The sequence below is a fragment of the Mobula birostris genome, chromosome 25, assembly GCF_030028105.1.
Source record: "Mobula birostris isolate sMobBir1 chromosome 25, sMobBir1.hap1, whole genome shotgun sequence".
NCBI classification, from domain to species: Eukaryota; Metazoa; Chordata; class Chondrichthyes; order Myliobatiformes; family Myliobatidae; genus Mobula; species Mobula birostris.
Genome location: NC_092394.1, coordinates 21586006 through 21613990, shown reverse-complemented (window position 1 = coordinate 21613990; position 27985 = coordinate 21586006). Strand labels below are relative to the sequence as shown.

Here is a 27985-nt window from a genome sequence, read left to right as displayed (position 1 = left end):
TGGCTTAGTGTTTTGTGACATCTTGAGAATTTGTTAAATTTCCATATAAAAGCATTTAAAAGTTCTTTGAGAATGATTTAGAATCATTCCCAACTCGTTCTCTCCTTTCATTCCGTAAACTTCTATTGTTTATAAAATGGGGCAGTGCACATTCTAATTCCTTTAATGCTCAATTTACCTTTGTCCATAATTCATTCTTAGATTATACAATCTGTTTTCTCAACAACTGATAGTCTATTTTAAGCAACTTTTTAAACAATAGTCTGCTTCCAGAAACTTCACAACTGTTAGTTATCACTAAATTCAGATTGTCGTTCTATCTCTAGTCCATCTCTTGTCATCTTTATCTCTAGATTTCCTTTGTTTTGCTAATTTGATATATACCTATCTATATATTACCAAAATATCCTGGTATAATTCATAATTTTAGATGATGAGAATCCGGTTTCAATCCATAAAATGTAGATTCGCTTGTAAGGGGTTGTCTTAATGTGTGAGCTTTAGTGATGATTTGAACGCAATTCAATCTACATTCAATATAATTTTCTAACCCGTATACCGAATAAACAGCAGAAGCCTTGGCTGATTTTTTTTCTCTAATTGTAATATCCATTGTATGATTACTGTCTAATTACACCATAAATTAGTGAATTGTATTATAAGTTTGATAATATATTCGAACTTTTCATATTTAGGCGTTTTTTGAAGTATCAAGTAAGTATTTTCTTTGTGCTCAGCGTTAAACAGCAAACTGGAATTAAAGAAAATTTCTTGCAAACGCACTGCTACGATTTGCAAGAAAACCTTTCGCTTTATTCGATTGGAGTTTTTATTTTGTATTCGGTTCATTTCAGTATTTATACAATCGCTCTGTTGTTATTTTACGTATTTTTTTCAGAGTTAGGCCCTGGAAAGAGTTAAGGTTTGTTGACAAGGCGGGTATCGCGCGTGCGCAGTCGCGCCACCCTGACCAGAAACGCCAGTGTTCGTTTGACGGAGAGTCAGACGCATCGGTGTGCAGGGCGTTGTTGTTTGTATTTACTGTACTCAACCAGTAGATAGATCAAAAGAAACCCCCTAAATTCTCGGAGAACTGCTACAAGAATGCGATTTGTGGTGTTTGGGGCTCTATAGATGGCTTTAGTAACGGTTCAGCGCTCCCCGACGCCGAGTACCACCTCCAGCCCTTGTGTTTCGGTGAGTTCCGCCGGTTGATCGCCGACCCAGAAGGCGTTCGCGGGCCTAGTGCGCGTGCGCGTTTGGCTCCCCCCTTCCATATATGGAGGTCCGTTACGTCGGTACGTCGCGCGCACTTCGGTTCAAAAACAACGTTAGGAAGGGTTTTGAATCGGTCTGTTCTTCCCCTCCCCCATGCTCTCGTGCCCGGCTGTCTCTCCCCCCCCCCCCGGCGCGCGTTCACGAGCGGCCGCCCTGCTGGTGCGCCGGCGGGCGTATTGTTCATTGCGATTATATATGATGATTTCGCTGGGTTTGTGCACTATTTTAAGACCCGCCTGTGCTTCCTGGTTGCATTTCAAGATATATGTCGACTCCTAGTGTAATCCACGTGTACACATACAGCAGGTGCTTTAACCATACATTTATTTCTGCAGTATGGAGCAATGCCCGCTTGATAAAATACTCTATGACTATAGTATAATGTCTCCATGGTGTAAATTCCATCTGACAGTAGGAAGCCCTTTTATAAAAATGGGGACAAAAGATGATGGGTTTTCATAATGCATCATCAAGAGAGGCATAACATGACTTGGCACTGCTCTGGTTATTGTTATAAGTTTCTGCTGCCGACATTATTGCTTGCTAACACCTTCTCGAGTATTCTGCTCCATTGTACTTCAGGTCGGATTTGCTTCTATTTCATTGTAATTCCCGGGCACAGAACTCTGTATTCGATTCTTATTTATTGATTTAATGACATGAAAGGGCTTTCTGTGGTATGGTTTAGTTGACAGATAATTCCTAATAAATCACAACATTGAGAGTGATCAGATCTTTTGTAGAGCATTATATGCAGCAGGAAAATAGGCCCTTCAGCTAACTCATCTGTACTATTCACAATGGTCATCTCAGCTAGTCCCATTTGCCCTCAAAACCCATCCTATCCATGTCAGTTAAATGTCATTGTACCTACTTTTACTGTTGCCTTTGGTAGGTCATTCCATATACACATCTTCTGTTTCTTATTACAAACTTTACTTCCTTCTGAGTCAGTAACTCCAACCTTCACTTTGGGAACTGACATAAACCATACCAGGTTGTGTGTTGTCATAGAGACACCACTCTTGGTCCTTATGCAATGTTTCAATGGGTAATATTGACAATTCCTTTTCTCTCACAGATGCTGTTTGACCTGTGCTGAGCTCCTTTAGCAGATTGTTTGTTGTCTCAGTTCTTGGTTTCCCATCACCAACTTCATACCACATGTCCACCCTGTTTCCATAACATTGCCCAATGTTGCCCTTATATTGCTTATCCACTACTAAAGCCCTCATCCATGTCTTTGTCAAATTTAGACTATTTGGGCACAAACTAGGCAAGTACTCCTTATAAGCTTGAGATCATTCAAAGCTTGTATCGCTACACCTCCTTTTACCCATGCCCTTATAATTCTCATTTTCAAATCCCTCCATGATCTTAATTTTGCATACCTTTAAAGTATCTCTATCTTAATAATTCTTAAAGACAATTGTCCTCATCAAAAACCGACCTCCTGGTTATTCCTAACTTCAGTAGCTCATCAGAGTGAGATTTATTATCACTTACATATGTCAGGAAATTTGTGATTACAATTGACACCCTTGCTCAAGCTTGGGAACAGAAATCTTGCTCACATTCCCTTAACATGCTAACATGTTTGATTCCTTTTACCCTTTTAAGACATAAAAACCACATCTCCTTCTACTAAGTATGTATTCCATGACAACCCCCTCTGCTAAGCACATAGACCATGGTTTTGATCCTGTGTTGTGTTCACATGGCTTTGGAACAATTAGTACTCCTAAGGGATGCCTTTGTTTGCTTTGCTGCTTTAACAATCTATATAGATGGAAGTTGTTGCTGGTATTAGTTTACATGAATTAATTCAGATTTAGAACATGACATCGTCTTTTTCATCTCTATTCCGAGGTTCATCGTTGTATCCCAGACAGTCCATTAAGTGCAACATTTGTGCAAACATGATTATGTTCAGTTGAATGTCATCTCTCAGTCTTCCAACATAGTAAATATATCTTCAGGAACAATTGCCTGTGTTGTCTTAAAACAAACATAATATGCTTAAATGTTCATCAATCATTTTTAGTATTTTTAATTTTCTGACTATTCTGCAGTGAAACTTTAATCATGGCACTTATATAGTTAATATAAGTTTCAGATTTTATACACACAGCTGAAAACGTCACCATTTTCCATTGATGTAGTTATGTGAAGTCTATTTGTTATAAAAAAAATGCATTGTCCAGAATGGAGTGACAGCCCTTTCTGCTAAATTCTGCTGCATTACTGTATTTTCTTTTACATAAAGAGGTGATTTGTACATTTTTTAAAATCTATTATTACAAATAACTGTAGTTTTAGAAGGAGATTAAAACTGCGATTCAGGACTGAAAAACCTGAATTGACTGAGGATAAGTAGTGTAAAGCTATTGAAATACATAATGATCTTCATTTACATCAGTCACAAGGCACTAGATTTCTTGATCTTTATAGTCAGTGTAGGTTACCATTTTATTTCACTGATGTTTTGAATTCTTCCTTCTATAAAGTAACTTTATTTGAAAGAAGCTAAACTGGACAATACCATTTATGTTCAGATATAACTTCATACAGTGTCTCCATGTGGAGTATTTGTTATCTAGTTCTCTAATTCATCTTCCTGATGGCATGTCAGACCATTTGACTTTTCCTGTGGTTAAGATGCTAAGAATGTTTAGCAGATTTTTGCTTACTCTGTGATCCAGATATACTGATGTATCAGTCACTTTCAGGGTGTGTTGTGTAATGATCTCTCTCTCCAACCACCTTCAAATCTAGGCTTAATTTGGTTGAGATGCTGGGTAGGACTGAGTGGGGGAGGGGTAAAATGAATTTGCTTTGTTCTTCATTGTATTGAATCAGCCTGTGATAGGATACAGGACAGCTAAAATGTAATAGTGCATAATGCTTGGTTTGACATCAACTTGGATTAAGCAGAATTAAGCCTAAAAGTGCCTTTGAAGGGTGAAAGCCCATTGTTGAATTTGGAAAGAGCAATTAGAAACTCAGAAAACAGTAAGAATTAAACAAAGTTTTGTTACATTTGACCTTAATTAAATCTTACCCTTTTGTTCTGAGAATCTTCCTACATCATGTAATTATACTTCACATCTTTGTAAATTTGCTTGTAAATTTTAGTGTATATTCTCAGTAAATTGCAACCTATTTAATATTAAATATCTCAACTAATTCTCTTCAGCACTGTAAGTAATTTGCATTTGATCTTGTTTCTCTTGTAATTTGAATGCTTATTGAGGATTATCACCAGAGTATATTAGATATTTTCCTGCTTGAATTTTATTGTAGTTTCTGGCTTCTTCCCCCTTCCTTTCCAGTCCTAATGAAGGGTCTTCGACCAAATGTTTATCTCTTTCCATAGATGCTGTTTGACCTGCGAAGTTCCTCCAGCATTTTGTGTTACTTTGGACTTGCAGCATGTGCAGAATTTCTTGCGTTTAAAAAGTTCAGCGATATGGAATAACCTACCCTTAATTCTGACAAGAAAATTTCCAAGAAAGTTTATTTCCTTATAAGCCCATTTCTTTGTAGGTAACATCCTATTAACATGAGTTTTTGTGGCTTTAATTTTGTTTTTTTTCCTCCCCCCTCCCCCCAGTTTCTGATTTAATAATTTGACGTGTATTGCTTCTGGGAAAATCTGGTGTAAGGGTCATCTGGGGGGGTTGGGGCATGTAAATCAAACTTGTCGATCCTTGTCCTTCCAAGCTGCAAGTTTACAGTAGAGGCACAAGAGCAAATTGCTTGCATACCCTTTCATCACAACTGGATTAGAGACTGGGTCTTGAAACAATTTTATCAGATTTCTGTAAAAGTAAGGAGGAAAATCTAGGATTTCTACAAAGATAGAAAACATTAAAATTCTAGCGTTACTAATCTAGCATTGCAATACAGAAGTGTTAAAGAAATTTGGCTCCACTATGATTTAGAGTTACATTTTCCCTTTCAAATCTATAAAATAATTCTTCCAGCCATGTTTACTCCCTTTATATTTTCAATCATGTTTACAACCATATGTTTAAGATTGCCTTATTTCTTTTCCTCTCCTGAAGGTGGTTCCTCATAGATTCTGGACTTGACTTGTTACTTATTTATACAATTTGCAGGAGATTACTATGCTTTGAGGCACTACAGCAAAGACAATCTATAGCTTGGATAGAAGATAGGTTCTGCCACTGGACTTGCATCAAGAGTCCTGCAGTATTGATTTGGAGTATTGTCTGGGAAAATGAATTTAAATCCCACATTTGAAGCTGGACAGTTTAAATTTAGGCGTTTGATAAATATGGAATAAAAACTGGGACTGTGAAAGTATTGGATTGTCATCATAAACCCATCTGTTTCATTAACAGATTTCATTTAGGGAGGGAAGTCTGTCATCCCTGCCTTTTTTGGGGTATCTTAATATATAGCAACGTGGCTGATTCCTTATTTAAACAAATGACCCAGCAAGTATAGTTGAATAGTTGGGGTTGGTTAGTGAAAGGCGTTTTAGCTACTGACACTTTTTTCCCTCAATTATTTGTTAATTGACAGCAAAACTTAGCTTTGCTTGTCATTAGTTTGTGGTCAAAAATTAAAATACAAGTTAGTAATTTATCTTATTTATTTCCTTTTATTCTCAGGGCACTTGTCTCTAAAACTGTTATTATCTAAGAATACAGATTTGTTTGGATTATTATTTAAATTTACATATCATAATATAAATATGGTAGTGTTCCGAGGGGTTTCATGGAAGTATTTTCGGTGAAAAGCCTGTTAGGGAGATTTTGGAAATGATTTAAAGTTGGTTATGGACAGGTATTTTGAATTATCTCGTAAAAAAAAATTATTTTCTCCTTTAGGGAGGGAATTAAAGAGCTTGAGACCTTGGTAGATGGAACAATTGGGTTGATAAAAGAGCTGCAATTGGAGGAAGTATAGCTATGTGGTATGGTTGAAGCACTGAAAGAGATTAAAAATGGGGATGTATAAAGCCAAGCAAGTATTTGAAAATAAGATGTGATTTTATTTGAAGTTGTGTTGTTAGTGGAATACTTGACCACTGATGGCATATTTCATAAAATGTTTTCAAATTATTTATGACAGTTAAGAACAGTTGGTTTTCTATACTTTAAAGAAATCTGTGCAGAATATCCAATAAATTTTACCAAGTTATCAGAAAACATTTTATAGAAGCCAGGGATTCTTAGAATCAATTTGCTATGATGCATGAATTGTCCAAGTAATTTGATAATCAGCAGAGGATGAGTGTGGAGTAACAATGAATTGGCCTCTTGATTATACTTTGGCAAAATGTGTTGAAAGATGAGATCATTCTTGGTTGCAGTGAACATTTAACTTGCGCACATATATAGGTGTGGTGTGATAACCAAGGTTCACAGTTGTGGATTCATACTTCAGTGGTGAGATGAACAGATGTATTATTGTCATAGGTCATTACTGCTCTGTTCAGGAATTTTATCAACTGCACCGGTTGAGCCACTGCCACACAGTGCCAGAGACTTACTCCTGATCACGTGCATTGCTTGCGGAGTTCGCATGTTTTCCCTGTGAGTTGGTGGACCTACTCTAGGTTTCTCTCACTTTCCAAAGATGTGTGGATTGGTAGGTTAGCTGGCCACTGTAAGCTCTGCCTAGTATTTTGGAGTGGTATAAGCTGGGAGGAAGTTAATGAGAACATAAGGGAGAATGAAAAATAAGATTAATGTAGGGCAAGTGTAAATGACTGGCAGATGTTTGGTGGACCTAAAGGCCTGTTTAGGCTGTATCTGTGTGTGACTCAAAATAAATAAACATTTTGAAACTCCAGCAATATTATTTATCAGCTCTTAGTGCAAAAACAACTTGAGTCATTTGTACAACATTTGCTTTGTCCAGAAAGCAGTTGATACCAAGTTTAAGAAAGAAAATATATTTTTATATGGCTGAGAAAGGGAGACTAGAGAGAAATCAGAAAGAGTGAAGTTAGATTATCAGTCCTGATCAAAGTGACTTGGCAGAGCAGTCTTGAACACTGAATGGCGTAAACCAAATGTATTTTGTATGTTTCAAAAACCATGTGGTATTTATGCATTATGCTTGTTTATTTATTAGCTGATTAACTTCTTAAAACATCGTATAGTGTAGATGCTTTTTCACAGTTGTATTTTTTGAATGATATGTTCTGGGAACTGCATAAATCATTTTAATGTTGATGGAGCACTTACAGAACATTCAGCAAGGAAATTCCACTGCAGAAGTCTAACTTGTAATAATAGTTTCACATGATTCACTCATAAATAAAGCATTTACTGACTCTTTTTTTGTTAACGTGTGAAATTGAAACATTGTTCAAATTATTACTGCACCTTTTTAATCTTCTCCAAAGCTAATCAGTTATTGGTTACACTGATGAAGAAGATTATTCTTGAAGTTACCACTGTGAGTGGCTGGAAAAGGCTATGTATGGATCATACACCATCAGGAGTGCAATAAACTTTGTAGTATTATCTTTTTGTGCTGATTACTGCAGGAATGTTATCCCAATGGTGGAACCATTCTTTTCAGACTCCAGCATGTGCAGTGGTTCACTGGTTTATAATTTGATTGCTGCCTGAGTGGTGTATTTATTTCTGCATATGCGTTTGGAATGGGGGGGAGAGGGTTCATTCTGACTTGCATGAATGCATTGTTGAGGAAGAATCCTTTTTCCGCTTTTTAGAGAAAGGTACGTTACAGGCTGAAATTGAGTCAGTGCACTCAGTTAAAACTTTGGTCTCATACACTCATTCTGGTTCAATACACTCTTGAGTTCATTAGCTATTCTTAAAATTCTTCTGTCAGTCTTGTTGATTGCTTTATAAATACTGTACTTTTCTGGAGCAGGAGGAACAGTGCTGGGGAGCAGGGAGAACTATTTCGAGTTCGATATTTACCTCTATTCCTATGTTACTTTATTTGTGGTCATGGAGGAATTGCTGCTCTCTGATGCCTTTCCACTTGGAATTACATCACTAATGTTCTTTGTGAGATGAATGCCTGAAATTGCTGTACTATAAATCGGGTCATATAATTGGGATGCGAATTGGAAATGTTCTTTTAAGGACCATTAATCAAGTTCAAGTGTAGATTGGAATGTGCCTTTCTGTGAGCTATGATGGTTCTGGATGAATGGGCAGAAATATAGTGAAGATGATTCAATGTAAGACCAATTATAAGCACAATTAAACTAATTCAATACAGCTCTAAACTGATTTTGTTTATTTGGTGTCAGGCCGTAAAGTCCAGCATGAAAACTAGCAACTTTGATTCGAATATACAATAAGCTGTGTTTTCTCTAGCAGAAGGATGACTTTATGTTTAGGAGCTATTTTTGAAAAAGTAAGTTTTTTTTAGATTGTTAATGATGGAGCATTACATAGTCACATGGTTTTATTTGTAGATTAGAAGTAGAGGGTCAGGTAAAATAATTGGCAGCACAATTGGAGGAGATATTCTCATGGTATCAAGGAAGCAATGTATTATCAGATAACATTAACACTGTTGTTGATGAAGATTTGATTTCAATCAGTAGGATCCATCTTCAAAGTATTTTCCCAAGATTAAATTTTAACTTGTCTTATAGAAACCCATTGAGATGCATTAAATACTTTGTTTTGAAAGGATCACCAAATCAAACCCATCTCAAAAGTATTTTACTTAATTTGACAGTTAAGTCCTCACAGATGTATTAAAAAAACACCAACTTGGGGTTGTCATCAAAATATTTTGACTTCCATGCGGTTGTGAATGAAAGCTTCAAACGTGGGCAAGTAGTTGGTGAATTTTTGAAAGTAGCTGTTTAACTGGATCACCTTTTGTGATCTTGTGTTATGGATCTACTTATGACATGTTTCCTAGTATCTTGTATGCAGGATATGTAGTGACAATGAGTGTCCAGTTTTTAGCTGATTCAAAATGTGAGCTTGCATCTTCAGGCAGAAATATTTTCCAACCCAGTTGCTGTTAGATGCACTGTCCATAATTTGTAAATGATTTGCCACAATATGTGCAAAAAATAGATGATGATGAATACTGACAAAATATCATTGTTGGCTTTTCTGCATGTTTTCATCTTGGTAGTTTATAAATAAAGCTTGATTTAGAATTTTTTTTACTGAAAATAAGTACATTTGTATGTTTAGAAACAATGAATATGTTAGACATTATACATATCTTGTCTACCATTTTGTTTCTGACTGCTACTATTAGACCAACTTATATCATTCCATCTATGAAGTGCTTTTTTGGAAACTTGCAACTCCTAATTTGCCACTTTTTGAAAATTGAAGATGGAAAAATGATCTGAAAATCAGCTATTCAACAATTTGGAAATCCTGATGGTTCGGTATCTGGCTCACCCTGTCATATTTCCTACACTTCCCCTACAACTCACTGGGGCCCCATTTCCTGTTTCCCCCCCCCCCCTTCCGACTTGCTAGCCACTGGTTTACTTGATTCTTTTCCAGCCCTCCACGGTCCTGATTCCCATGCTCCCTTTCAACTTCCCTTGTTCAATTATTATAATACTGTGTAACATCTTATGTGAATTAAAATTGTTGGATTATTGATATGAATAATTTCATAGAGTCTGGAAAGTTACTTAAACTAGTACAACCAAAATCCAAAACCTGTTGGGATTATTTAGTATTATTCCACTGTATTTTGTGTTCTATTGATTCTTATCTCATCTGAGTTCTGTTTGGACCATGAAGGAACATTAATCCTGACTAATGTTCACTAAAAAGTGCCCAGTAGTTCAAGTTTATAAATCCTGTTAATCTAAAATTCTATTTAAAAAGTTTTTGGAGTGGATAGGACAAAAAGTAATATCCATAGAGCTTTCTTGACAGTTTTGGCCCAGTCACATCCTATTTTATGTGTGGAAGTTTGGGATCTTCAGAGCTTGGCTAAAGCTTGATTTTACAGAAGAGCAAAATAGGTGTAATGCTAAGCATTGTTTATGAAGTCAGTATTAAAAGGTGCTGCTTTGCAGGCAGAAAAGTTTGGTTTTGAGTTGGTTCTGAGTTGACTTGATTTGACAGTGATTATGGTACTGCAGCTGAAATGCTACAGTACTTATAGCTGACCATCATTTTGTTAAGGCAGCTCTGGTTATTAAAGTTGTTTTATCTATGTTTATATATTGGGCGATGACTTCATAATAAAATCGAGAAAATGTAACATTACCAGTTACAAAAAAAAAGCAATTTTGAGAAGAGTCTTTTGTACAGAATAACTCTTCCGACACTGGAAAATAAGTAGACTACTAGATAGAATTCTGATCTTTTCTGTGAATTGCTAATAAATCATCTTTTGCTGCACTGTTCATTCCACGTGAATGACCTGTTAACAGGTGATGTTGTTTCCAACATCTTATATGACTTCCAATGTTGACTGTTTTTTTTTCTCAATTCCTGCTATTTTTCCCTCTATCTTGCTCCTCAAACCAATTTCTGCATTCAGTGATTTCTGTCTTTCTACCCAGACCTGTCAGTGTTAGTACTTTATTTGTCTTTTGGAATGCTGTCTGCTAACGACTGCTGGTATGTGTTTTCTGGCTTCCTAAAATACCGTCTTTATTCATTTTTTTGGACTTCTCCTTCCAGGTTCTTTCCCTTGGTAAAGTATACTAGAGTAATGGAAATAGTTGTAGCAACTGCATTAAGAATTTCAGAGAAAGATACCAGCAATTTGCTGAAAACAGATGATCATCAATGTATCATCTAAACTCATGATTAAACTGAAGGGAAAATCACGTTTGACAAATCCTAATAGAATTATGTGGGAACCAACAAATACATTTATTTGAATTTTCAAAAAAAATTGATAAGGTGCTACACAAAAGGTGTATATGTGACTGAAAAGCTCACAGGCAACATATTAGGATAGAAAATTGTTTAAAGAACTGAAAGAAAGGATAAATGTGTTGTTTTCAGGTTAGCAGACTGTTATAGGTGTGCTGGCAAAAAAATTCAGCCTATGCCCTTGATGCAACAGAATAACCTGTCCAAATTTACTTCAGTTACAAATTGGGTTATGAGAAGGACACAGAGGCTTAAGTTACATGGACAGAGAGGGGACAGATGCAGAACAATGTAAGAAAATACAAGATTATGTACTTTAGGAGGATAAACAGAATACCTTTTAAAATAAATACTGGAAACTATTGGTATGCAAAGGGATCTTACCATGCTAGTTCTAAAGATGCCTAAAGGTGAGAAGTTTGAGTATTGAAGTAGGTTTGAGGATTTCCTGCTCCTGTTTATCTTTTTTCTCAGGAAAGCAAGCACTGCTGTATGTTTGGGTGCAGGAAAGAACTCTACTGATGCCCTAAGTGCAAAAGGCAACTAGAATGTTCATAGGACTTTGAATTTGGAGACTGGAAGTGGGATTGGCAGGGTAGGAGGTTGGTAATATTAACAGTTCTAAAATGGAAAGATGGCAAAGGGAGTAGTTGGAAATAGTTCTTCAACTAATGGAAAGGAAGGTAATTAAAATAATTAAATAAGTATAAAGAAGCAAGAAATCTAAGTAAATGTAAGAGCAACCATCAAGGTAGGCAGACAATGTGAAATCATACCCTTTCTTATCGTTGATATAATGTGAGAATAGCGTTGTCGGTAGAGTGTAACAATGCACACAAATTTGATATAGCAGTGATTACGATACCAAATTCGATGTAGTGTTCAGAAGGGAGATGAAAAAAATAGTTTTAAGATTCCAAGTTTAGCTAGGTATAATTTGTCTGTGATGACAAAGACCTGTACTGATCAACTGGCTGGAGTATTCACTAACCTCTTGCTTTGGCAGTCTGAGATACCCAGCTACCCAGCAGGCTTCAATTATCCAGGTGCCTGAGAAGAATGTGGTAACCTGCCTCTGGCTTTCATCCAGGAGCATTTGCATCCACTGTGATGATATCTCCTTGAGTAACTGGATCCTCCATCTCCTCACTTGTAGACCCCAGTCGGTTCGGATTGGTAAAAACTTCTCCACAATCTTTGTCAGCACTGGTGCATCACAAGGCTGTGTGATCAGCCCTCTGCTCTAATCACTTTATACTATGACTGTGAGGCTAAGCACAGCTACACTGCCGTATTGAAGTTTGCCAGTGACACCAGTGTAGTTGGCTGAATCAAAGGTGGTGATGAATCAGCATATAGGAGGGAGATTGGAAAGCTAGCTGAGTGGTGCCACAACAACAACTCAATGTCAGCAAGACTAAGTAGATGATTATTGACTTCAGGAGGAGGAAACCAGAAATCTGTCAGTCAGTTGTCACTGGAGGTTCAGAGGTGGAGAGGGTAAGCAACTTTAAATTCCTTGGTGTTATCCTTTCAGAGGATCTGTTATGGGCCCAGCATGTAAGTGCCACTACGAAGAAAGCATGGCAATGCCTCTACTTAGAATTTTGTGTAGATTTGGCATGTCATTTAAAACTTTTGACAAACTTCTATAGATGTCTGGTGGAGAGTATATTGACTAGCTGCATCTCCACCTGGTATGGAACCACCAATGCTCTTGTACAGAAAAGCCTACAAAAGGTAGTGGATATGGTCAAGTCCATCACATGTAAAGCCCTCTCCACCATTGAGTATATCTACATGGAGCTCTGACTTAGGAAAGCAGCATCCGTCATCAAGGACCCCAACCTTTCAAGCCTTGTGCTCTTCTCACTGCTGCCATCAGGAAGAAGGTGCAGGAGCCTCATGACCCGCACCACCAGGTTCAGGAACAGTTATTACCGCTTAACCATCAGGCTCTTGAACCAGAGGGTATAACTTCATTCAGTACACTCACCCCATGACTGAACTGTTCTGATTAAACTGGATTCACTTTCAAGGATTTTTCATCTCATGTTCTCTATATTTATTGCTTGTTTATTATTATTCTCTTTCTTTATGTATTTGCACAACTTGTTGTTTTTTTGCTCATCGGTTGTTGTCTTTCCTGTTGTGTGTGGTCTTTTATCGATTCTGTTGTGTTTCTTGTATTCACTGTGATTGCCTTTAAGAAAAGGAATCTGTGTTGTATGTGGTGGCAAATATGTATTTTGATAATAAATTTACTTTGAATTTTGAAGACTCCACATTCGAGGGTAAAATTCTGCTAATGGGTAAAACCATAGTTAGACAACAGAAAATGTTTGAAAAAAATATTGGAAGATAATCGTAGCTGCTATCCACTCTACAGATATGAGGTTGGAACTCTGTCAAAGAAAATAAATACAGACAACTAAAGAGGTAGAGGATAATAGAGAGAAAAAAAATTATAAGTGCACAGCAGAGGCAAAAGAATAGCACATTTCCTGGTAATAGAAGACACAAAAGGTGGCAAAATACATAGTAAAAGTGTATCAATGAACACGCAAGGCTAGCAAAGTCAATAGAAAATTTTAGTGTAGTATTAAGAAAAGTGTGCTGATTATGAGCAATTCAAATAGACAGTGCTAGCACTGTAAATGGAAATGGTGGTCATAATTAGTTTTTATCAGTATTTGCAGTGGAGAAGGTGATGTAGGAATATGCATGCAAGGCAAATGCTGCTGCTTTAAAATGGAGACTCTTGAGAGAGGTTGAATTTTGGAACATGAGGATACAGCAAATTACCTTCAAAAATGGAAAAAAGCTTATGTTCTAAAAAGGCAGGCAAATGGGTGGGTTCCATATTCATCGTGGGTTTATAATATAGAAGGGTGTAGAAATTTAATCAAACTGAAAGTTTCTTTCTCTCTATCAAGAAGAACTGATATTCCAGTGGAAAGAAGTCATGCTACAACTATAGAAAATATTAGTGCCCCGACTCTGAATATGTTGTCCTGGAGAGAAGGCAATTTCGATTTACCAGAATGATGACTGTACTCCAAGTATTAAAGTCTGAGGTTGTATACTGGAAGATAAAGCCTTAAGGAATGATTTAAAAATGTGAAGGAGAACTGATGTGGTGGACAAAGAGAAACTACTACTGATAGCTGGATGGTAGGGGTAAATATTTCTAGCCAGGGTACCACTGCACATAGTACAGTGCCTATAAAAAGCATTCACCAGTCCCCCTGCCACCCTCCCGGTGGAAGTTTTCATGTTTTATTGTTTTACAAAATTGAATTACAGTAGATTTAATTTGGCTTTTTCTGACACTCTTCAATACAAAGACTCTCGTGTCAAAGTGAGAACGGAACTCTACAGTGGTCTTAATTAATTACAGATATAAAACAAAAAGTAATTGATTGCTTAAGTATTCACCCCCTTCAAGTCAGTATTTAATAGATGCACCTTTGAGCCTTGTCTTTGTGGATAGGTCTCTACCAGCTTTGCATATCTGTTCACTGCAGTTTTTCCCGATTCCGCTTTACAAAACTGCTCAAGCTCTGTCAGATTGCATGGGGATCGTGAGTGAACAGCTCTTTTCAAGTTCAGTCACACATTCTCAATTGGATTGAGGTCTGGACTGTGACTTGGCCACTCCAGGACATTAACTTTGATGTTTTTAAGCCCTTCCTGTGTAGCTCTGGCTTTATGCTTGGGGGGGGGGGGGGTTCATAGTCTTGCTGGAAAACAATTCTTCTCCAAAGTTAAATTCTTTTGCAGACTGCATCAGGTTTGCCTCCAAGATTTCCCTGTATTTTACTGCATTCATTTTACCCTCTACTTTCACAAGCCTTCCAGGGCCTGTTACAGTGAAGCATCCCCACAGCATGATGCAGCCACCACCATGCTTTTCGATAGGGATGGTGTGTTTTTGATGATATGCAGTGTTTGGCTTACACCAAACATGGCATTTTGTCTAATGGTATTTAGCCAAACATGGCCTTTAGCCAAAAAACTCCATTTTGGTTTCATGAGACCATAGCACCTTCTTCCATCTGACTTCAGAGTCTCCCACCTGACTTCTGGCAATCTCCAGCTGAGATTGCATGTGAGTTTTTTTTTCAACAGTGGCTTTCTCTTTGCCACTCTCCCATAAAGCTGTGACTGGGTGAAGCACCCGAGCAATTGTTGTACGCGTAGTCTCTCCCATCTCAGCCACTGAAGCTTGTAACTCCTCCAGAGTTGTCATAGGTATCTTGGTGGCCTTCCTCACTCATCCCCTTCTGGCATGGTCACACAGTTTTTGAGGATGGCTTGCTCTAGGCGAATTTACAGCTATGCCATATTCTTTTCATTTCTTGATGATTGACTTAACTGTAAGAGAAATTCAGTGACTTGGAAATTTTCTTGTATCCATCTCCTGTCTTGTGCTTTTCAATAACCTTTTTGTGGAGTTGTTTGGAGTGTTCTTTTGTCTTTGTGGTGTAGTTTTTGCTAGGATACTAATTCACCAGGAGCTGGACCTTCCAGATACCTGTCTATTTTTACCACAATCAATAGATACACCTTGACTGCACACAGGTATGCAAAAACAGATCTCCATTTAACTAATTATGTGATTTCTAAAACCAGTTGGCTGCACCAGTGATGATTGATGTGTCCTTTTAAAGGGGATGAATACTTAGGCAATCAATTATTTTGTGTTTTATATTTGTAATTAATTTAGACCGTTTTGTAGAGATATGTTTTCACTTTGACACAAAAGAGTCTTTTTCTGTTGATCTGTGTCAAAAAAGCCAGACTAAACCCACTGTGTTTCAATGTTATAAAACATGAAAACTTCTGGGGGAAGGGGTGGATATTTTTATTGGCACTGTAGTGAATTTGGAATGCCCTGGTATGTGAATATTGATACTGAATCAGTTTCTCGTTTTCAGAGATCTTTGATCTCCAATGCAATTAAGAGAAATGGGATCGGATGGGGAGGGTGGAGGAGGGAGGGGAGAATGTTGAATGTGGGAGTTGGCACAGATTTGCCATGATCAAAGAAATAGCTCAAGGGCAAAACAGTTTACTCCCTCTGTTCTACCTGTGGTGAAACCAACTCCTAAGGAATGGGTCAGATGGAAAGGTAAACCATTGGGCACCTGTGATAGGGGCCTGGGACGGAAATATTTGGAAATAATCACTCTGGGTAAGGTGCCAAATTTTTGAAGGAACAATTATTTGGAAAAGTTGATCTTGAAACCTAGATTATAATACTAAAATATCCAGAACCAACTAATAAATTTTGGACTTATGAAGAGTAGTCAAGGATGAGTGCTTAGCCCACTGCTCTACTCTCTCTAAATTCATGACTGTGTAGCTAGGCACAGTTCAACCACCATCCAAAAATTTGCTGATAACACAACTGTTGTTAGCAGAATCTCAGATAGTGACGAGATATTTGGAATTAGAGACATTAACTGGTTGAGTGGTGTGCAACAACAACTTTGTACTCGGGACCAAGGATTTGATTGTGGACTTTAGGGAGGGAAAGTTAGGAGAATTGTCCTCATTGAGGGGTCAGCGATGGAGAGGGTGAGCAGCTCTAAGTTCCTGGGTGTTAACATCTCAGAGGATCTGTCCTGGGCCAACTTATTGATGCAATCATGAAGAAGCCACACCAGCAGCTATATTTCATTGGGAGTTTGAGGGATTTGGTGTCTCACCAAAGATTTGAGCAAATTTCTTCAGAGGTACTATAGAGAGCATTCCAACTGATTGTATCACTGCCTAATATGAATGTTCCAGTGCATAGAATCAAAAGAAGGCCCAGAGGATTGTATGAAAAGGTGGTCCAGAAGGGGGCATGTCACTATTCAGGACATGCACCCTTTTCATTACTACCATAAGGGAGTAGGTACAGGAGCCTGAGGTCGCACACTCAATATTCTAGGATAAGCTTCTTCATCTACTACACCATCAGATTTCTGAAGAGCCCATGAACCCAACCTTCACTATTTTGCTCTTTTTTTTTTTTTACATTATTTATTAATTTATTTAAAGAATATTTTCTTGTTATAACATGGCAGTTTTTTTTACCAATGTGCTGTATTGATGTCACAAAACAACAAATTTCACTGCTTATGTCAATGAGAATAAATCTGATTCTGATGAATTTGAAGGGAATAGGGGGACATGGATGATACCCAAGAAGAGGACATTTAGTATAAATTCTATAAATGTATACTTGCATTGGAAGTACCTGGATAACATTTAAGAATTGGAACCTTTGACATGGCTACCACACGGCTTGTTTAACTTGATTGGAATGATAATAGGTCATTGAGTTATTTGTGTGGATGGATATAAGTATCTGTTGGTAACTGGATGTAGTACTAAATTAACTGTAAAATGCCAAATATATACTCAGTGGCCACTTTATTTTGTACACCTGCTTGTTAACGCACATATCTAATCAGCAAACCACGTGGCAGTAGCTCAATGCATAAAAGCATGCAGAGGTTCAGATATTGGTCAGACCAAACATCAGACAATGACCTTGAAATGTTTGTTGGTGCTAGATGGGGTGGTTTGACTGTCTCCGAAACTGATATTCCATAAGGAGGGGAGGAGAAGATGGCGGCGTGATGCAGCGCGCACGGCCGCTCCGAAATGATATCGTATTTGTTAAGTAGGGGCCAAGCACAATCCTGATTTGATGGAGACAGATGTGAAAAGCTTGGAGGAACATCTGGAGAAAACTTCTGAAATGCCTGCTTCGCTGCCTCTGCTACTATGCGATCGAGAATCTCTGGAAGGGAAGGCCCCAAATCCTCAGCTTTGCCTATTACCTGTGCCGGGGTCGAAGCGCTCGGCAGAGATGGTGTTCGGTGCTTGGTGTCGGAGGGCTGGTCGGAGGCTTGAAGTTTTCGGACGGACTCAAGAATTGGCCGTGGTTGGGTGCTTCCAGGGTGCTGCATCGGCAATTTTGCGGCGCTGGAGGTTCATGGCAGGGAGAGTTTTTTTCTTCCTTCTACCGTCTGCGTGAGATGATGGGACTTTCAAGAGACTTTGAGACTTTTTTTTTACCGTGCCCATGGTCTGTTCTTTATCAAGTTACGGTATTGCTTTGCACTGTTGTAACTATATGTTATAATTATGTGGTTTTTGTCAGTTTTTCAGTCTTGATTTGTCTTGTGTTTTCTGTGATATCGTTCTGGAGGAACATTGTATCATTTCTTAATGCATGCATTACTAAATGACAATAAAAGAGGACTGCGTGTCCTCATAATCTGATCTAATCTGATCTATTCTTGGGAATTTCGCGTACACCAGTCTCTGGAGTTTACAGAGAATGGTGCGAAAGCCAAAAAAAAAACACTCAATGTGTGGTAGTTCTGTGGGCGGAAATGCATTGTTAATGGGAGAGGTCAAAGGAGAATGGCCAAGTTGGTTAAGGGTGACAGGAAGGTGACAGTAACTCAAATAACCATGCTTTACAACAGTGGTGTGCGGAAGAGCATTTCTGAATGCTCAACATGCCAAACTTTGAAGTAGATGGGCTACAGCAGCAGAAGACCATGAACGCACGCTCAGTGGCCAGTTTATTAGGTAGAGGAGGTACCTAATAAAGTGGTCACCGAGTGTATGCTTCTGTATATTATGATGACTTTTGGAATGAGAGCTGGTGACTATTGTGACTGTTTATAATAAGTATTTCTAAAGTTTCAAGTGTGTACATTCCTTTGAAATACATTGTACTTTAAGCTCATCATTTATTTTGTTCATGACTACCAAGAGGCCATTAACTATATTGATTTGTGGTAAATGTTTTTGTGTTTTGTGTTTACTGGAGTTAAATAAACAATGGTAGTACAGTTGATGGAACTTTTTTGTCCTCTTGTAATTCATTTTCCGTGGCCAAGGATGATAATGAAGTTTGCGTTTCGAGCAGAACTCTCTTTTTCATGTATAAGCATTGGTGTTTCAGTCAGAACTCTGGTACCTACAGTGAACCACATTAGAAGCACAAGCTTGAGATGAAATAAACTTGGATACATCAGATGTTTAAAAAAAAACTTTGATATTCTTCACTCTACAAACTAGCTCGTTATTACTCTCATATAAACCCTGTATGTGATAAATGTCATTCTGAGATAGCTTCATTAACTCATATGTTTTGGTCATGCCCTTTGTTGAAGAAATATTGGGACGATATCTTTGATATTATTTCAACTGTTTTGAATATTGATCTACAACCTCAACCTATTACCGCCATCTTTGGTTTACCAATGATAGAACAACGTCATCTGACCCCCTCAGCTTGTCGGATGATTGCTTTTGTTACTCTAATGGCTGGAAGATCTATACTATTGAATTGGGAAGAGATTAATCCTCCTACTACATTCCATTGGTTTTCTCAAACTATGTCTTGTTTAAATTTAGAAAAAATGAGAAGTGTCATTTATGACCCATCTATTAAATCTGATGAGATTTGGAGACTGTTTATTCAATTTTTTCACATGATGTAATTTGACCCTTTCCAATTCCATTTTGTTACTTCAATATATGGGGAGAGGAGCGGAAGTAGTGACACTATTGGTTTTATCTGAGATATCATAATAGCCCTTTTTCTTTTTATTTCCTCTTTAGTTTACTTCTAGTTTGGTTAGATTAGTTTTTTTAATGGGATTTTTTTTCTTTTTTTTGTTTTTTTATGATATTTTTCTATTTTCATGTATATTTTTTCTATATTTTACTGGTAATTTTGTGAGATTTTGGGAGGCTTATTAAGTATGTGCGATTTGACTTTATACTTGTATAAACTAATTATTATCAATATAATTCCAACTGCTCTGTACTTATTTTTTGTAATGTTTATGATATTGAAATTAATAAAAAGATTGAAAAAGAAAGATATTCTTCACTCTTATATCTTTTGTAGCCTTGACTCAGTTAACATCATGAACAAAACCTGTTAGTTACAGTAGGAAAAGTTGGCGTCGTTTTGGATCTAAGACTAAGATCAGAATCAAGTTTATTATCAATGGCATACCAGTATGTCGTGAGATTTGTTGTTATGCAGCAGCAGTAAAATTCAATACATAAAAATTACTTTTAAGTTACAGAAGTAAATAGTAAAAAGATAAATGAAGTTGAGTTCATAGACGGTTCAATAAATCTGTAGGTAGAGGGAGAATGAAGCTGTTCCTAAAACATTGAGAATGGGTCTTCAGGCTCCTGTACCTCCTCCCTGGTGGTAGTAATGAGAAGAGGGCATGTCCCTGGATGGTGAGCCTCTTTAATGATGGATGTTGCTTTCTTGATGCACTGCCTCTTGAAGACCTCCTCAATGATGGGAGGGTGTGCAGGAGGTTGTGCCCATGAAAGAATTGTCTACAATCCTCATCAAATTTGCAGGTGAACGCAGCAGGCCAGGCAGCATCTCTAGGAAGAGGTACAGTTGGCTTTTCGGGCTGACACCCTTCGTCAGGACTAACTGAAGGAAGAGCTAGTAAGAGATTTGAGAGGGGGAGGGGGAGATCCAAAATGATAGGAGAAGACAGGGGGGGAGGGATGGAGCCAAGAGCTGGACAGGTGATTGGCAAAAGGGATATGAGAGGATCATGGGACAGGAGGCCTAGGGAGAAGGAAAAGGGGGAGAGGGGAAATCCAGAGGATGGGCAAGGGGTATAGTGAGAGGGACAGAGGGAGAAAAAGGAGAGAGAGAGAAAGAATATGTGTATATAAATAAATCTAACGGATGGGGTATGAGCGGGAGGTGAGGCATTCGTGGAAGTTAGAGAAGTCAATGTTCATGCCATCAGGTTGGAGGGTAGCCTTTCTGTAGTAGAGAATTCCATAAAATTTAACACCCTTCAGGTGAAGAATTTTCTTTTCATGTCAGTCCTTAATTGCTTTCCGTATATGCCCAGGCAGTGACTTCAGGCAGGTTTGTCACGGTAGTATTGTGTTTGGCACAATCACTTTACAGTGCCAGCTATTACCATTTGAGTAGACATGCCACTGTCTACACGGAGTTTGTACATTCAGCCCATGACCACATGGGTTTCCTCCAGGTGCTCTGCTTTCATTCCATATTCCAAAGGTGTATAGTTATGGTTGGTAAGTGTTGGGCATGCTAAGTTGGCACCGGAAAAGTGGTGATGTGTGCAGGCTGCCCCTGGCACAATCGTTGCTGACTTGATGCAAATGATGCATTTCAGTGTATGTTTCAATGTACGTGCAAATAAAGCTAATCTTTAATTGTACTGCATTTGATGCTCGCATTATCATCGTCATTTGGCAGAATAGATGCAGGTTGGATGACAACTCTGCAGAAAAGCCTTGAATTATCCTTGCTCAGTAAAATTATGCTGGAGGGCTGTTTGATCAATCTGCAAGCGTTGTTCTGAACTTCTCATTGCCTATCACTTTAATGTTCCTTCTTACTTTCACAGTGACTGTTTTGGTCTTACATGAGTCAGTATTACCTAAGAGCATGCTCTTAAGTCGAGTCCGACTCTTCGTTACCTCATGGACTTCTGCATACCAAGCCTTATTGGAAACTGCCTGAACATAGCGTGACTATAAGAAGAATGAGTGAAGGGTATACAGAACAAGGTGGACTGCTGGTGGAAGGGTGAGGCATAGAATGAGGAAGGATTTTGAACAAGTGTATTTCCAAGGGTAACAATTTTTTTGCATCGTCCAGCTCATGGCTGGTTGCACCACAGCCCATCTCAGCAAGAGACCTAAACTTGTAAGTGGTTAGTAGCACATACATCTGGCCTGATTAAAATCAACTTGCACCTCTTGAAGGAGAAGCGCACTGTGGTTGCTTCAGCTTGCAGATTGCAGTGAGGGTGTCAGTGTGTAAGTACAGACTATTTTATTCACTGGTCGGTCCAGGTAGGAAGATGTTTTTCTGCCTTCTACCCACTTTTCCAGGGGGTTGCCAACCTTTCTCGTGCCATGGACCCCCTGCCATTAACTGAAGGGTCCATGCACCTCAGTTTGTGAATCCCTTGGGGAATGCCTGCTTGAGTTTGTGCATGGGAACAGCTGGTTGTGCAGAAGCCTTGAAGTTAGGCCAAGTCTTTTAGCAACTGACTCACCATTCTTACAGGTTTAAGGAACTTTAAAATATTAAGTTCCTTCTACAATCACAGGAACCTACCAATAAAAATTAAGTGGAAATTAACTTGAAAGTAATTGATGATCCCTTTAGTGTGCTAGTTTTTGGACTGGGGGAGTGTTTTAATTTGAATGCATGTCCAGTAGAATGATATTTAAATAGGAGAATAAACTTGGGGAATGTTGAATTCTAAAATAGCAGTTCTGGTATTAAATCAGTATTTCATGCTTGTGATTATTTCATGATTGTTATACATACATCTAGTAAACAGTGACTGTCCGTAAGCCAAACCCCACAAAAACATGGATCCCAGAGTGCCTCTGCCTCCAGACTTCTCACACATTGGTTGAATGATATTCTGGAATTAAAATGGTGGTCTCATTTGGTCCTGTGGAACAGATCCAATTTTTGTATACATTAAAAAAAGTAGGGGTCAGAATAAGGATTTGTATAATGAATAACTCATTTTGGAAAAGTGAGAAATTCCAGCAAAGAATCACCATGTTTATTTCATCAATGCTACATGATTATTAATACAATCACGTAGAGGTATCAGAAGACGGTTCCTACAATATTCTTTTTGCTACATATCAGTGTGTATTAAATTTCATTTATTGGAGTTGATTTGTACATTTCTAATACTCATGAAGATCAAAACGAGAAACAAATATCCCATTCCTCTTTCAACTGTTTTCTGTTTATGAGGGAAATTCAAAGGCATATTGCTAATTTGAAGTTAAATACTTGAAACAACAGCATTATAATATTTAGGAATACGCACAGATCAAGATAAACTGCTGATTTAATTTAGTGAGGTATTACATGATAATAATTGAGAAAAACTTTCCTTGAGGTAGAAAATAATATTTGCTTTCTTTTTATTGAGGACAGTGTTGAGATTCTTTCTTTTTTTTCTTTCTATATGTTTCAGTGGGCTCTTTTTGATCCAGTGATGCTTGCAGGGAGTTTCCTAGGTAACTACTAATTATAGAGCTATGGCAGTATTAAAATGTTTATTAGTGGAGCAATTATGAGTGAAGTGTTTCTGCAGATATTCAAGAAGATCATTGTGTGTGGTATTATTCAACAACTGATTAAAGGTACATATCAATGTAAATGTTGTTTGGATTAAATAAATATAAGAGCTGGCATAATAGACAGGAAATATAAAAGTAGCAGGTAAAATTTGAGTCCAGATAATCTAGGCAGAAGGGGAAGGAGTTGATAAGATTAGCATTTGAAATACCTATACAATCAGTCTTCATTATTAACTGCTTTCCCCATACTTGAGAGGTCAGCCTGAGGCCTCACCTGTATTTTTTTTAAACTAATATATCAAGATATAGTTTGAAAATATGTGTACATATCAAGATAAATGTACACATTGAGAAACCAATCATTGTCTAAATAAAAGTGGTGATCAGTTTCCAGACTACTTGAGTGAAGTGGCTCCCTGCTGTGTACTATTCTGATTGAGAGTGCGGCTAGATTTCAGTGTCCTCTTCTTCATTTCAAGTTTTATTGGCAGTAATGTGTTAGTTTTTTTGTGTATTTAAACATTTCATATGCTTATTAATGGGGTTTAATGCTTTTAGACCATTTAGAGGGGATGAAATATTAACTTTTACTTTCTGCAGATGCTACACAGCCTACTAAATGTTTATAGCATTTTCTGGTTTTAATCTCAGATTTCCAGAATCTTGGTGGTTTAAAAAATTCAATTGTGGCATATTTTTATGCTTATTGGACGAGGTTGTATTGAGTACATCGGAGAGGTCCTTCCAGTGGTCTCTGCTCTTGGCAATCTGCTTGAAATCTGTTTCCCTATCTCTCATGGATAATGAGTATTTAGTATTGTTGTTGCACTTTACCTAATGACCAGTTCACACCTAATCACCTGTATTTTACATTCACTGACTTGAATTAAGTTTTCACCATTCCAACTAATAAAATGTTAATCATAGAATTATAGAACACTACAGCACGGAAACTGGTCCTTTGGCCTATCTAGCCCCTGCTGAAATATTAATTTGCTTACTCCCATTGACTTGCACTCGGACCATAGCCCTCCAGACCCCACCCAATTATGTACCTAGTCGTAGTCATACTTTATTGATCCAGAGGGAAATTGGTTTTCATTACAGTTGCACCATAAATAATTAAATAGTAATACAACCATAAATAATTAAATAGTAATATGTAAGTTATGCCAGGAAATAAGTCCAGGACCAGCGTATTGGCTCAGGGTGTCTGACCCTCCAAGGGAGGAGTTGTAAAGTTTGATGGCCACAGGCAGGAATGACTTCTTGTGACGCTCTGTGTTACATCTCGGTGGAATGAGTCTCTGGCTGAATGTACTCCTGTGCCCAACCAATCCATTATGTAGTGGATGGGAGACATTGTCCAAGATGGCATGCAACTTGGACAGCATCCTCTTTTCAGATACCACTGTCAGAGAGTCCAGTTCCATCCCCACAACATCACTGGCCTTATGAATGAGTCTGTTGACTCTGTTGGTGTCTGCTGCCCCAGCACACAACAGCAAACATGATAGCACTGGCCACCACAGACTCAGCATCCTATCCAAATTTCTCTTAAGTATTGAAATTGAACCTGCATCCATACTTCTGCTGGTAGCTCATTCCACACTCTCACCACATGCTCCCCACGACAGTTTAGAGCCCTAAACAGTCCTTCCATGTGAGGCAGCACTTCACATGGGAATTCATTACATCAGTTATTGCTCTACACCTCCACGCATACCACCATTCAGAGCCCTAAGCAGTCCTTTCAGGTGAGACAGCACTTCACATACATCATTATCCTTTATTTCATCCGGTGCTCCTCGTGTGGCTTCCTTTACAGCAGCGAGACCCAATTCAGATTGGGGGAGTCTCTTCATCAAGCACCTTCGCTGTCATAACAACCAGGATCACCTGGTGGCCAGCCATTTTAATTCCACTTTCCATTTGCACACCAATATGTCTGTCCACAGCATCTTCTACTGCCAAGTTGAGGCAAAACACAGACTAGAGGAACAACACCTTAATATTGTGTCTTGTCAGTCTTCAACCTGACAGTATCAACATTGATTTCTATAACTTCTGATAACCATTCATCTCTGTTATCCTCCATATTATTTTCCGTTATCCCTCTGGCCCAATTACCCTGTCTCTTTCCATTCCTAGGCTTAACAACCTATCACCTAAAGTGAGAGCGTGTGTCCAAATTGGTGGTCATTTAAAAAATATATTTGGTGTGCCATGGTAATTTTGAGCAGATGTTATAATTGATTAGTGAATTAGTAAAATAATTACATGTATTCATTGTTTCCTATAAATAAAAATATAATGGACGGATTAAAATAATTGAAGCATTTTAGAAAAGCCATTCAAAAATGATTACTATAAACATTTTTAAAAGACAATTGAAAAATAACATAGTTTTTAAAGAATATTGTTACTGTATCTGTTTACTGTGCGGATACTGATGTGTACACCAGGAGGTCTGCAATGATTTCAATACCTATCATCCAACATCACGTTTTCTTGCAGCTACCTAGCTGGTGCCAAGTTGGCGTGAGATGTTACCATACACAATCCTGAGATTTATTTTTTTGCGGGCACACTCGATAAATCCATAATAGAATAATAACTGTAACAGAATCAGTGAAAGACTGCAGCAACTTGGGCATTCAACCAGTGTGCAAAATACAGCAAACTGTGCAAGTACAAGAAAGAAAGAAAGAATAATAAATAAATAAGAAATAAAAATAAATATCAAGAATATGAGATGAAGAGTCCTTGAAAGTGAGACCATAAGTTGTGGGAACATTTCAGTGATGGGGTAAGGGAAGTTGAGGTTGTTGTTCAAGAGCCTGATGGTAATAACTGTTCCTGAGTCTGCTGTTATGAGTTCTGAGGCTCCTGTACCTTTTCCCTGCTGACAGCAGTGAGAAGAGAGCATAACCTAGATGGTGGGGGTACCTGATGATGATGACTGATGCTTTCCTACAACCATCAAGCTCCGGAACCAGCATGGATAACTTCACTCACCTCAAGACTGAATTGACTCCAAATCCTATAGACTCACTTTCAAAGACTTTGCAACTCAGTATTTATTTATTTATTTATTATTTACTAGATTTGTCTTTTGCACATTGGTTGAAGGAGGTGATATGGGAAGGACAAAGGTTTAATTCCAAGAGGTAAATGCATGAAGAGGGAAGTCTAAAGATGCAATACAGGTTTCCCCCGCCATCCGAAGGTAGAGCGTTCCTATGAAATGGTTCGTAAGCCGAAATGTTGTAAAGCGAAGAAGCAATTACCATTTATTTATATGGGAAAATTTTGTGAGCTTTCGCAGACCCAAAAATAACCTACCAAATAACACATAAAACCTAAAATAACAGTAACATATAGTAAAAGCAGGAATGATATGATTAATACACAGCCTATATAAATTAGAAATACTTTTCCACAATTATTGCCGGCACTGTTCTCCATAGCGAAAATCTCACGCAAGCGCTCTCGGCAGAAAATCTCACGCAAGCGCTTTCTGCAGAAACACGGCACAAACGCTCTCCAGTAACCTTTAAGCTATGAAGCTGCCAAATCATACCAAGTAACACGTAAAAATACACAGCCAATATAAGGTAGAAATAACGTATGTACAGTGTAGTATCACTTACTGTAATCGGGAAGACAGCTTGCCGAGCACCCTGATGATGGTGTGTTAGACTGAGTCGTCGCAGGTTGGGTGGTGCAGTGGCCCCCACCCTCCAGGCCACCGACCGATACATTGCTGCGAGGCACGGAGGAGTCCAGCGGCAGCCGGGAGGCACACAGCACATATTTAAGAAAAAAGCCGAAATAAACATGCTAATTAATTAGGTGCTGCCCGACACGTAGTTGTCGGCTCAGATCAGTGCCGATTGCCGATTGCATCGCCTCTGATCTGGGCTGACATTTACGTGTGGGGTGGCACCTAATTAATTAGAATGTTTATTTGGGCTTTTTTCTTAAAGATGTGCTGTGTGCCTCCTGGCTACTGCTGCATCCTCTGCGAATCGGTACAGTATCTGTCCGCGGCCAGGGTATTGGGGTGGGGGACACTGGGGTGTCATCTCGTTGTCTGTTTCCATTAGAGCAGGCGGCTCATCTTCTCCTATGACTGCCCGCCTTGATGTCGGAAGGTCGAGGTTCGTTGTCTGCTGTGGCTGATGTGGAAGGCTTGCTTGACTGCTGAGCCTCACACATTTTTCTATCATACAGTTCTTTGTAAGGACTGAAACCATCGCAAATATCCCCTAAACTGACGTACCCTTTCAAAATTAAAGTCGTACACTATCATTGCAGTGAAAATCTCACGCAGTGGCTTCACGTACATTTTGCTACTGCATTTGGTTTCGATTGTTATCCTTTCCTCTTCCAATTGCATCAGGTCTTCATCTATCAGTTCTTGGTCAAGGGCCAAAACCTCTTCAACATCATCATCGTCAGCTTCCACAAGTCAAACTCACTTTGTCCTTACTTCGTTCACCATGATCAAAGCGCTTAATTATGTCTGGTTTTACGCTAAATGTAACACCCTTACGAGCTTTTTCAGGCCTCAGAACTCATCTTGCAAACGGGTGCTCAATGCAACGTGTTAAAGCAATGCTGTTCTGAATCCGGGGGAAGAGCGGTTGCTCGGGGCGCACACGGTTTTTTATCACGCGCTGATTTTTTTCGTAACAGTG

General features: G+C 38.4%; 1 protein-coding gene across 1 annotated transcript in view; it reads left to right on the top strand.

Annotated features, from left to right (window-relative positions):
* The first annotated feature begins 977 nt into the window (after nt 1–977).
* LOC140187838 (protein phosphatase Slingshot homolog 2-like) overlaps nt 978–27985 on the top strand; it is a 145048-nt gene continuing 118040 nt past the window's right edge. The window contains exon 1 of the mRNA XM_072243629.1: nt 978–1197. Within this exon, the coding sequence (XP_072099730.1) occupies nt 1135–1197 (63 nt within the window). The 5' untranslated portion in view covers nt 978–1134. The remainder of the gene's footprint in view (nt 1198–27985) is intronic.